This window comes from Lissotriton helveticus, chromosome 10, assembly GCF_964261635.1.
Source record: "Lissotriton helveticus chromosome 10, aLisHel1.1, whole genome shotgun sequence".
Lineage (NCBI taxonomy): Eukaryota > Metazoa > Chordata > Amphibia > Caudata > Salamandridae > Lissotriton > Lissotriton helveticus.
In genome coordinates, this window is record NC_136071.1 from 599303625 (window position 1) to 599315766 (window position 12142).

Here is a 12142-nt window from a genome sequence, read left to right on the forward strand (position 1 = left end):
AGACCCTCCTGACATAGGGTCCACGACCCCACCCCGCAATGTTTATTGCAATACTACATGGCGGTGGTGTTGTCCGTGAACACCTGCACTACCTTCCCCCTGACAGAGGAAAGAAATGCCTTCAGTGCAAGAAGGATCGCTCAAAGCTCCAGAAGGTTGATATGGAGCCGGCACTCCGTCGGAGACCAGAGGCCTCTGATCTCAGCCTCTCCCATGTGGCCGCCCCATCCCAGGAGGGACGCATCCGTCACCACTGTGTGCTCCGGGTGGGTAAGGGAGAGGGATCTGCCGGTCACCCAATGCAGATTCGTGAGCCACCACTGCAATTGTTGTGCATTGCCCTACGAGATCTGGACGTAGTCGGACAGGTTCCCCCAATGCTGCGCCCACTGGAACTTCAGGTCCCACTGCAGAGCCCGGATGTGCCACCTGGCATGGTTGGTCAGCAGGAGGCCAGGAGTCCCAGCAGCCTCAAGGTCGTCGTGACTGAACCCAGGCCAAGGGCTGAAAGATCTGAATCATAGCCTGAATGTCCTGGACGCGCAGTTTGGGAGGATAAACCCAAACCTGCGCTGTGGCCAGAACCGCTCTGATGAAGAGAAGCTTCTGGGAGGGAATTAGGTGCGACTTCGGAACGTTGATGGAAAACCCCCAGCAAATGCAGGAGGTCGGCCGTACTCTGGAGGTGGGAGACGACTGTCTGGGGCGAGCCCGCCTTGAACAACCAGTCGTCGAGATAGGGAAAGACTGAAACCCCCGCAGATAAGCTGCGACCACCACCATCACTTTTGTGAACACCAGAGGGGCGCTGGTAAGGCCAAAGCGGAGCCCGGTGAACTGAAAATGCTCCTGGCCCACTGTGAATTTTTGTATTTTATTTAAGGAGTTTTATATAGCTCTAGCCAGACCCGAGGGTATCGGAGCGCTTCACAACAGTTATAGTACAGGAATCCCAAATAGTCATAGGTATATAAATTTGTTCGGAAGTCCCGGCATGTAGTGCAACATTGAGGCGGGTAAAGCCGATGGGCCAGCAGGACAGGAATATGAACATAAGCGTCCTGGAGGTCCAGTGCTACCATCCAGTCTTCTGGGTCAAGAGCAGACAAGACCTGAGTCAGAGTGAACATCTTGAAATTCTCCTTCCGGAGGAAGCGATTTACGTTCCGAAGGTCTAAGATGGAACGTAGACCCTTGTCCTTCTTTGGAACCAAGAGATAGTGGAAGTGACAACCACAACCTACTTCTGACGTCGGAACGCGCTCAATGGTCTGTTTGGCCAAGAGGGCCGTATCTTCCTGCTGGAGAAGTGCCAAATGATCGCCGGTGGCATGGCTGGGGGGTAGACTCGAAGGGGAGGGGGTAGCACCTTCGAACAATCTCCAGAACCCACCTGTCTGATGTAATGGTGTGCCATTGGGGGAGGTGATGACAAATCCTGCCCGCCCCCAATGGCATCTGGTGGGCCTGAAACACCGGACTAGGAAGGTGTGGAGGCACTGGCAGCGGAGGTGTTGGTGGACTGACCCGCACGCTAGCCCCGTGACCAGCCTCTGCGAGCCCCACGTCCGCGGCTGCACTGGGACTGTTGCTGCGCAGGCTTATTCTGAAATGAACGTGTTTGTACGCCCCATCCGGAACTTCGAAAGGAACGAAAGTTAGAAGCGGAAGGAAGACGTGTGGCCGAAAGGCCTAAGGACTTGGCCGTGGCCAGAGAGTCCTTGAAACGTTCCAATGTGGAATCCGCCTTATCACCAAAGAGGCGCGTGCCATCGAAGGGCATGTCCATCAAAGTATTCTGGACATCTGCCGAAAAACCAGTCGTCCTCAACCAGGCATGACGACGTAGCACCACCGTTGTGGAAAGCACCCTACCCAGCGAATCAGCGGTATCAAGACCACAACGTATAGTGAATTTGGCCACATTTCTGCCCTCCATAGAGCTCAGGAGAGAACTGCCCAGGCCACCTCCTGACACTGAGGTAGCACCTGCTCAACCGCATACGATACGGAAGGGGAATAGCAACCCAAGAGACCGGCAGTGTTCACAGTCCGCAGTCCAGAACTTGCAGAAGAATAAATCTTTTTACCAAACTGCTCCAATTTCTTGGATTCCTTGTCTGGTGGAGCAGAAGGAAATGCACTCGGGGACGCACTCGAGGCCTGAACCACCAAACTCTCAGGTGTAGGGTGCTGTGTGAGGAAGGCAGGGTCGCCTGGGTCCGGGCTGTGGCGTCGGCCTATACCCTTGTCCACAGGGGCCCCTGTGTTGGGCCGGGACCAGGTGCCCAGAAGCACATCAGTAAGTGCATCATTAAACGGCAACAGCGGTTCTGTAGAAGAAGAAGCTGGCCGAAGCACTTCAGTCAGTAGGCTGTCTACAGTGGCTGTCAGTTGACAGCCACTGTAGGGAGCTCGAGGCCAAGCTCCACGGCTGCCCTACGTAGCACAGTGGAAAAGGTACCGCCCTACGTAGCACCGTGGAAAAGGGACCACTCTCCTCCATAGTAGCTGAAGGAGATGGTGAACCAGGCGCCAGAGTGTAATCCGGGCCATCGGCCTCCGCCTCCTCAAACAAGTCGGGTACAGACTTGCACTGTGCTGCGAGAGGGTCCTCAAACCCCTCCCAGTCCCCCCCTTCCTCCACAAGTGGACAAGGACGTGGGTGAATAAAAGGGTAAAAGTCCCTCATCAGCGCCGGGATCGGGCTCCGAGAGACAGCCCTCCGGCACCGTGCTGACGTCGGAAAATAAGTCATTGCCGGTGACGTCAATGTCGGTGGGGGCCGCCGTCAAGAACGAGGAGCCACAGCCGGAGCCATGGAGGCCTCTGTGCGTCGACGAAGTCTGGGCTTGAGCCGGCGACGTCGAGGAACGCGGAACAGTGGGGCCCGAAGGCGTGCCGAAGGGGCCGCACGGGCCGAAGATACGCGCCATTGCAGACACAAACTCTTGCAATTCGGCTGGAGTCGCCATTGGACCCGGAAAGGGTGGGTAAGCCAACGGTAACTGCTAAGGCTCCATTGGAACCACAGGGGTTTTGCCACCTGCCCCCTCAGCAGTGTCCTGCAAGGGGAGGACGAAGAGCGGTGACGCTTTGACTTTTTGTGCTTCGCCTTACCTGACTCCGAGCGGGAAGACTTCGAATGATGGTGCTTGCTCTGCTACCGGGCCCTCGACCTAACCACGGGACCGAGGCCTGGAACGACGTAGGGCCGACTCCTGGGCTTCCAGCCACTTTCGGGACCGCTCTTGCAAAGTTTTCAGGGCCATAGCCCGGAAGTGGGAACACGACTGTGTCGTGGTCACGCCCAAGGCAGAAGAGACACTCACAGTGCACGTCCGTGAGTGACATGGTGCGCGGACAGGCCTTGCAAAGTTTTAATTATATGACAAAACAAATACCAGTACTGCAATTTTACATTAGAACAAGTTTGATAACATAGTGAAACAAAACACCATATTCCCAAGACTTCTTTTTCTGTCTGACTTAAATCTTTATATTTTAATTCTTATTTACCAAAACAGCATTTTTGTTATTTTTAGAACATCACAACATTTATATACATTTCTTAACGTTTGCTTTTTATCACAACCTACAAAATCAAACACCATTTTTTCTATCCTTTCACACCTTCCATACCAACATTCATCCAGACTCACTAGAGTCAACCACACTTTCTATTTACACAATATACATTTTTACATACATTTGTACAAAAAAAATATTAGAAATTAAAGGTAGCCTTGGGCCGGTCCTTCATACAGCCTTAGGAATTTCCACAAAGTGTTGAATTATCTAATTTGAAAAAGTCATCCCAAGGCTACCTTTAATTTCTAATAATTTTTTTGTACAAATGAATGTAAAAATGTATATTGTGTAAATAGAAAGTGTGGTTGACTAGTGAGTCTGGATGAATGTTGGTATGGAAGGTGTGAAAGGATAGAAAAAATGGTGTTTGATTTTGTAGGTTGTGATAAAAAGCAAACGTTAAGAAATGTATATAAATGTTGTGATGTTCTAAATATAACAAAAATGCTGTTTTGGTAAATAAGAATTAAAATATAAAGATTTAAGTCAGACAGAAAAAGAAGTCTTGGGAATATGGTGTTTTGTTTCACTATGTTATAATACTTGTTCTAATGTAAAATTGCAGTACTGGTATTTGTTTTGTCATATAGTTAAGTGAGGCTTGACCTTACTGCATTGAGCCCAAACCCTCTTTTGGTTTCAAAATTGCAAAGTTTTAAGCCAGGCATCTCTAGGCACTAGGTGTACAGTGTACTCACAAATATATAAAAAAAATTATTTAGTCAACAAGTGGCGGGGTACCGCTCTCTTCGGATCTGCGCTTGCTGGCGCTGAAAAAGAAAGAATGGACGTCAGCACGCTTGGGCGCATCTAAGTAGCTCTAGTGATGTTATCTCGGCTAATACAACGCCAACGACGCACGCGGAGCCATACGACGACGCGCAGGAGTACTGCTGACAAAAGCTTTCCGGATTCAGTCTGACACCTGGGGATATTGCATGGTAAGGAATGTATCACTAAAGTGTCTCTTTAAGATAAGGATGAACGGATGTGCTCCTCTAATGTATGGTTTACTAATGTACAACACCGCATTACTGTACCTGATTTTGTTATGGATTTGTTTGTTTTTGTTTTCAAAAATATAATAAAAACATTTTTTTTAAAACAATGCTCTGAAAGTAAACTGGCAAAGCAAAAACAAGGCATATGGTATTTTTCAAAAGATAAACCAAAATACCTGGGAGACCGTGGTCTGAGGAACTGTTGGACCAATGCCTATGCTGTTCACCGTCATGGCCCCACTGGTTGCTGGTGGAAACTGATTATGTGTAAGGAACTGATTTTGGACAGGTGTCTGGCCCATTAGGTTGGTAGAATGAGTTCCCATCAAACTTTGTGGTTGAGACATACGTGAAGGCGACATTGCCATCTGCAGTTGGGGATAGGAGGAGGGTAAATGACAGAAAAAATTAATACATATTTTCATAAATGTTTCATATTGTAAAAGGTATAAAATATGTCCTCTAATATGATCATATTAAAGTGCTACAAAAAATGTGTTTCCTCATAGAGCTTGGTACTATAATGTGACTAACTTTTCTTAACAGCAGCCAAGTCAGTAACATTGTGCTGTAGGACCAATGAGCTGGCACGGTACCACATAAACAGCAAGACAAGACCAAGGTAGAAAACATAAATGACTACCTTTTGGAGCTGGATGTCTCAGATCGCTGCAAGGAAGAATACCAGCTTGTAGGAAGCTGGCTCTGTATATACTATGTCAAACAAAATTTCCCTATAATTTTTTTTCTCAAAACATGCTATCATGCTACATACCACATTCACACACATTCAAATAATCACCACAGTAGCCAAAAACGAATATACAAATGTTTATTCAATAGATCCTTTGGAGGCTAAAAAGTAAAAAAAAAAAAAATTACAATGTAAACAATAAAACAAACACTAACAAAGCATATCTGCAATGTACCTTATAACAGAATTTGGGAGAATACATTTGGTAATAGGGTGCAAATTAGAAACACACAAAAATCAAACCAATTGTCATTACAGGTTCAACATGTAATAATATCCTTCTATGATTTTATCAATAGGAACCCATTAAGTTTGGTGGTTCCAACAATCAAGTAGCGATGCGTTTCGGCAGTATAAGTTGATCGGACCACCTCCTTCAGGTTTAATCATAGGATGTCCCTAGATCCCTTAGAGTTTTTCTTGATCGAAACAACCAATAAGACTCACTATCTTCTTCCTTGTGCTCCGGTTGGAGGCACAGGTTGCAGTCTTTATGTAGATTGGTGCAATGGTACTTGGAGTGGCACTGAGGACAAAACTGAAACTGAGTCAGTTCCATTGGTAGAAGGCTGAACAACACTACTAGGCCCAAAGACTGCTCATGATGTCTTCGACCGAAGATGGAGTTTCTTGATCGATTTGATATGCAGATTATAGTAAAAAACATACAATAACAATACGGTCGAGGGTACAGTGGGTTGAGGACCGAGGTGTACCCGAAAGACGGTTTGGAACCTGAGCGCAGAAATAAACGTCCAAACCCGATGAAGGAAAGAAAAAAAAATCTAACAATGGAGTCTATGCCCATGCACACTATCACCGACAAGAGATGTCACTTTACCTCGTGAGTGGAAAATACTTCTTTGAAGAAAAACAACTTTCAAACATCCGGACCCAACACTAGATGGTAGGAGAATGCAAAGCATGTGTATTTACAGCACACATGCCTCGAACTGCTAGTTATCCACTGTACAGCCTTTTCTTAGGGTAATGCGGCAGCAACAGGGCCTTCCCGTTTTGTATGGTTGCAGGACACTGATGTACCAGGACATCAGTATTGTGCGCTCTAGAAGAGGTAGCTAAGAAAGTCCCTTTAGGGACTGGGCTCTCAGTGAGGTAAAGGAAAGTTGGCACGGTTTACTGCAGGAGATGGTCTAGCTTTAGAAACGCACAATAATGGAAGAGCTGGGGGAGGAGCCAAGCTCGCGACCGCAATGGCCGCTCTGTAGCTCGGCTCCGTCAGCCTTCCTGACCAACACGCAAATCCGGTCAAATATCCTGCTCGAGACGACACACTCGGGAAGAAACGGAAACGTAAAGCGTTGCTTTTACTCACCGTCTGATCTGGGGGCTCCTGCGTGCTGTGGTTCCGAGGCTGTGCTCTTGCTCGGCCCGGCCTTCGAGGTGTGGAGACCGGAACCTCGCCTGCTTGGATCGGCCGGGGTGGCGGTGTCGACGGCGGCCCCTGACGGGAGAGAGAGCCGACGGGTGAGAAGCCGTTGTGCGATTGTCCCGGTGGATACTGACCGGGCCTGTTCTGGTGGCCGGGAGGCCCGTGTGGAGTGTGGTGCGCCGCGGACGGGGATCGACTGTGCAAGGGGTGTCCCCCCCGTTGCTGCCTCGTCTGGTCATCCTGAAGCCCTGCGCTCGGAATCGGCTTGTGATGCCCGCGAGTGGTGGTGCAGGCGGACCCCCCGATTTGGTGGCGCATCTTTCTGCACCAAGATTGCCATTGGTGGGGCCTGTGTGAACTCCAGGGGGGTCCTCGCTTGGGGGCCCGCTCCGGGAGTTGCGGAGGGTGGTGACGCAGCTGAACCCTCAAGATGGCGGCCGACGACTTGGGATACGGCTTTCCTCGAGACGGCGGACTTGTGTGGCCGGATTGCGTGGGGGCCTGGTCGCACAAGCATGAGCCCACGATTGGTGATGTTCTTGACGCCCTGCAGTCCCTGCATGCGGCCTTGGCCCCCAATGCCCCAGTGAAAGGTATGCGGTCCGCCGCCATTTTTGATGGACCGTTCTTCATGGCCGTGGATCGGCTTCGTGGTGACGCTGCTTCGTCCCCCTCGCTTGCTGCGAGGAGTGCTGCCGCTGTCCATCAACCAGTCTGCAAGTCTGCGGCCCCAACTCTTCTGACAGATTTGAGTGTGGAGTGTGGGGACGTGGCTTCCAAGTTGGGGCCTGTTCCTGCCTGAACGTCCGAGGAGCGTTGTGGACCGCTGTTCCGATCTACTCTGGTGAGGTCGTCCTGTTATTCTGCGGGGGAACCTCTGCTTTCCTATTCGGCTAGACTGAACTCCTGGTTTTTGTTGCTCTTGTTGTCATTGTTGAGAGGCCCGGACTGCAGAGAACGATTCTTGTTTTGTTGCTGGTTACCGGGGCCCCCTGGTCTGTATCCTTGCTTTGTTTTGTTCCGATTGGATGACACCTCCATCTTGCGGTGTTTGCTACCCACTGCTACCTCATATGTGATAATTATGTCTAAGAAGGGCCAGGGGTGAGCCAACCATAACCCTGAGACCTACTGGCGACCGGATTGTGCTGTGGTTGACCCCCACTCATGATAATATGGCCGATCCCCTTGTGAGTTTATGATACCTGAGACTGTGTCGATCTCGTTTAGACGCTGTGTAATTCCGTGGTTGGGCGGGGGGCTGGGGCCAAATGTTTCGTTTTATGGTCCCCTCCCTCTCCCTCTTGATTTCTTTCCCCCCCCCCCCCTTTTTGCCTCTTTAATCTTTTCTTCTTCCTGACTTCTCTATATTTCGGGTTCTGATTTAGGGCGACAGGCACGCTGCTAGGGGGGTAGGCCGTAGCCTTCTGCAGGGGTGCAGGGTGGGTTGGGGCTTCTTTCTTTTTCTTTTCCTTAGTCCTATGGCCCTTTTGTGTCCCTTTATCGGAGCGCCGCGTCTGTTCCCGTCTCCCTTGGTATGCTTGAGGGTGGGTACTGGAGGCGCGTTCTCTTTCTTGCGCTTCGCGCGTTTCGTTTACGATTCGCATGCCCACCTTGCTGGTGATATCCTTACTTCTTTGCGTGCTTATTACTGTGGGGTGCTTGCTCCAGCGCGGCGTTCTCTCTTTCTTGTTTACATTATTTCTTCCCTTTCTCCTTCCTCCTTTCCCCTCTTTTTCTTTTAGGTAGTATGGCGGGTGATTATACTCACTGTCGCTATTCCGGTTCCTCTGTTCTGTCTAAAAGTGTAACTGGGTGATAAGTGGACACGCGATGAGCCACGGTGGTCGCTGCTTTGCTATGTGGCATCTATTTCTTGTATGGTGTACATTGTTGCTGCTAATTATCCGCATTGATGCCCTTATGTTTTGCTGTTGCTTCGTGGCCCACTCTGGGAACTCGGAAATTCATACACTGCAATTGATCCTGCGATACTCCTTATTTTAAAAAATTTACCTTCTTTGCTCCTGCTCGATGGCCGTACTTATCCTTTCTCGTCTGACTTAGTTGCTTTTGTATTGTTGGCTGATTCCGGTGACCATCCTTCCGGAGTCATCGGCTGCTCATATTGTGTCGTGGCCGGCCTGAATGGTTGTAGGCCCGTATTTGTATATTTCTTACTGCACAATAAAGGTTTTAAAAAATAAATAAATAAATAAAATAAAATAATGGAAGAGCTTTGGAAACGGACTATAAGGGTGAAAGTAGATACCACTCCTGTTCATCTACGGTATTTACCCCCATGGCCATTGTTAACCTATGGGTGATGCTTCAGGGTTGCTCTATAAAGGTCTTAAGAGGTCCTCCAGCTCAAAGAAAGCTTTGGAGTACCACAATACAGACAGGGATACTGGTACCCAGGTTTTTAGGTCTCGCTACCGATGCAGCGCATGCGCTGCTCGCGTAGCGAGACTTATTGTCGCCGTGTAGCTCGCGAAGTGAAGATAGGAGAGATGCACAAGCTTACCAAAGCCATTGCAGTCAATGGCTGTGACCGCGTGCTTTAGGAGACACGTGCTGTGAACGTGCGCGCTTTAGGAGACACGCGCTGTGAACGTGCGCATCTCTTCTCGCGCTCTCCCACACTTTCACAGCGCGTGTCTCCTAAAGCGCGCGGTCACAGCCATTGTCTGCAATGGCTTTCGTAAGCTCATCAGCAATGCGTCCCCGGACTCTGATAACACCCCCTGACCCTGCCCCCACTAATCGGCGGCAGAACTTGCTGACTTTGCTGGTGCGGCATGAGCGCATACAGACAACCTGGGCTCGCGCCCATGAGCTGCGCTTCTACGCCAAGCGTGTGAACACGGGACTGGGGCCGGCGGATGGAAGCTGTAGGCAAGTCTTTATTTGTTCCCCTGTGAAATGGATCCAAAAAAGGTGGAACAATTTGGCTGGAAATGTCCTCATTCTGTTTTCTAATCAAAAGAAAAACATCAGGACATGTTCGTTTCTCGGGAGCGCTGCCAATGTCCAGGCGGCCTGATCCCTCCTCCTTAAACTTGTAAACTCCAGGGACGGTTACTGTGTGGGGGACACGGGTCGTGACGTCACTGCAGCCACGGCCTGGTTCATATACTCGGTGCCCCCCCCCCCCCCCTTCATGTGCTTTCAGGGGTGCTGCCCTGCTCGGGGTATTGATTCCAATGTCCAGGCGGCCTGCCCCCTCCCCACACCTTAACCTTGGAAACTCCAGTGGTGATGGGGACACGGGGTGTGGTCTCTTGACTGAGGGATACAAGTTGACTTGTCCACCGTCTCTCCACGCACAGCACGGCCACCGCAGACCCCTAGCGCCCTGACGCTCTCCTCTAGGTGCTGCCTTGAACGTGGCACTGCCTTCGTGGCGTCGTCATCCTCCGAAGCGACTCCTGGTACCAACCCCTGGAGAGACTCCTGGTGCCAGCCTCCAGAACGACTCCTGGTACCAACTGCTGGAGAGACTCCTGGTGCCAGCCTCCAGAACGACTCCTGGTACCAACCGCTGGAGAGACTCCTGGTACCAGCCTCTGGGACCACTCTCCAAACTCAGTGTCTCTAGAGTAACTCCCGGGTACCAGCCTCTGGAGTAACTCCTTGTGACCCGACTCAGAAGCAATTCGCCCCCTGCCAGTCTCAGAGTGACCCTTCTCTGCCACCGTTCGCAGCAGTACGCTTCTGCATCCACCGCCCCGCTGGCTCTTTCCTTTCTCCGTTTTGCCGTCTCTGTATTTTTGGGGTTCCTCCCGTCTCTCTGGCTGGGATTTTAATTATTTCAAGACGAAAACATGTGTTTCTTGCAAAGACAGGGCTCGGCGCAGGCTGAATCACACGGACTGGCCCCACCGCCTCCTCTTTACATCATCTTTCGGTTATGGAAAATGTCAAATCTCGTCACTGCACATGACCCATTTAAATACTGATGTGAGGGCGGGATCATGGCCCCTCCCAGCCCCTCACAGGCTTCTGCATTCCGGCTCTCGCTGCACACTAAACCCTCTGGTATGGTGGTTTGCACCCACCCTAAACCCTCTGGTATGGTGCTTCACACCCAGACTAAACCCTCTGGTACGGTGCTTCACACCCAGACTAAACCCTCTGGTATGGTGCTTCACACCCACACTAAACCCTCTGGTATGGTGCTTTACACCCACACTAAACCCTCTGCTATGGCGCTTTGTACCTAAACCCACTAGTATTGTGCTCTGCACCCACACTAAACCCTCTGGTACGGTGCATTGCACCCACACTAAACCCTCTGCTATGGTGCTATCCACCTAAACCCTCTGTTATGGCGCTTTGCACCCACACTAAACCCTCTGCTATAGCTCTTTGTACCTAAACCCACTGGTATTGTGCTTTGCACCCACACTAAATTCTCTGGTATGGTGCTTTGCACCCACACTAAATTCTCTGGTATGGTGCTTTGCACCTACACTAAGCTATTGCCTTTGTAAATTACAATGTCTTTTATTTATGTTTAAAATCCAAAATAAAAGGCATAGCCATTTACAATGCCAATAGCACAAACTCGCGTAACTGCGAGACCTATTGCATTGCAAATGCTTGTATTTGGATGTAGCTGCATGTGGTATTCACTAGAATATTAGACAAAATCAAAAAAGTGTTGGATAGTATAAAAGTAAGCCCCACTAACTAGTTCCATACTCGGTGCCTTAAAAACAGCAATCCTAAAAGCAATAAACCAGATTCTCCAGCAAAGTAAACCTAGGCAATATACAGCAATTCAGACGTGGCCAGGCAGGTGCCCATTAATCAACCACTAATGGTTAAGAGTCCAATTTCCATTATTAATCCATTCTTTTGTCTAAAAGTCAGTGCTCAAAAGTTCTGGTGCCTCGCTCATGTCTTTCACCCATTGTAAAAAAGATACACTCCGGAGCCTGGAACCCAAAGCAGTCCAGGGTGCCACTGGTAGTTGAGGGTTACTGGTCAGTTACGGGTTACAGGAGACCTCACCTTAAACCAACTCCAGAACCAAAAGAATGAAGTTCAAATAGTTCCGATTCCGGAGTCAACATAACCTTCTGTTGCACCGAACCACAACAAGATCGGGAGATGTGAAGACTGATTACCAGCTAGTCTGGGACAAAAAGCTGGACTAGGTCGACTTGGTGGCTCCTGGGTAGTCTCAATTTCTTGTGAAGGCCTCACAATGGTGTTTTAATCAGTTGGGCTCTGCACTCTCTTCTCTGAATCATTGTCAGCTCCTCCTGACAGATATAGTTCAGCTCCTCGTGCAGGCTTCTCATCCAGGTAATCAGTCCTCGAATACCCCAGATTTACAGTAAGCCTGGAGAGAGGATGGCAACATCCCAGCACTCCTGGTCAGGGCAGGTTTTC

The 12142-nt window shown here is 49.8% G+C and overlaps 1 protein-coding gene across 1 annotated transcript in view; it reads right to left on the minus strand.

The window, feature by feature from the left end:
* Positions 1-12142, minus strand: part of CREBBP (CREB binding lysine acetyltransferase) — a 1783742-nt gene that overhangs the window by 1091822 nt on the left and 679778 nt on the right. Inside the window, exon 13 of the mRNA XM_078663125.1 lies at positions 4769-4960. Coding sequence (XP_078519251.1) covers positions 4769-4960 — 192 coding nt within the window. The remainder of the gene's footprint in view (positions 1-4768; positions 4961-12142) is intronic.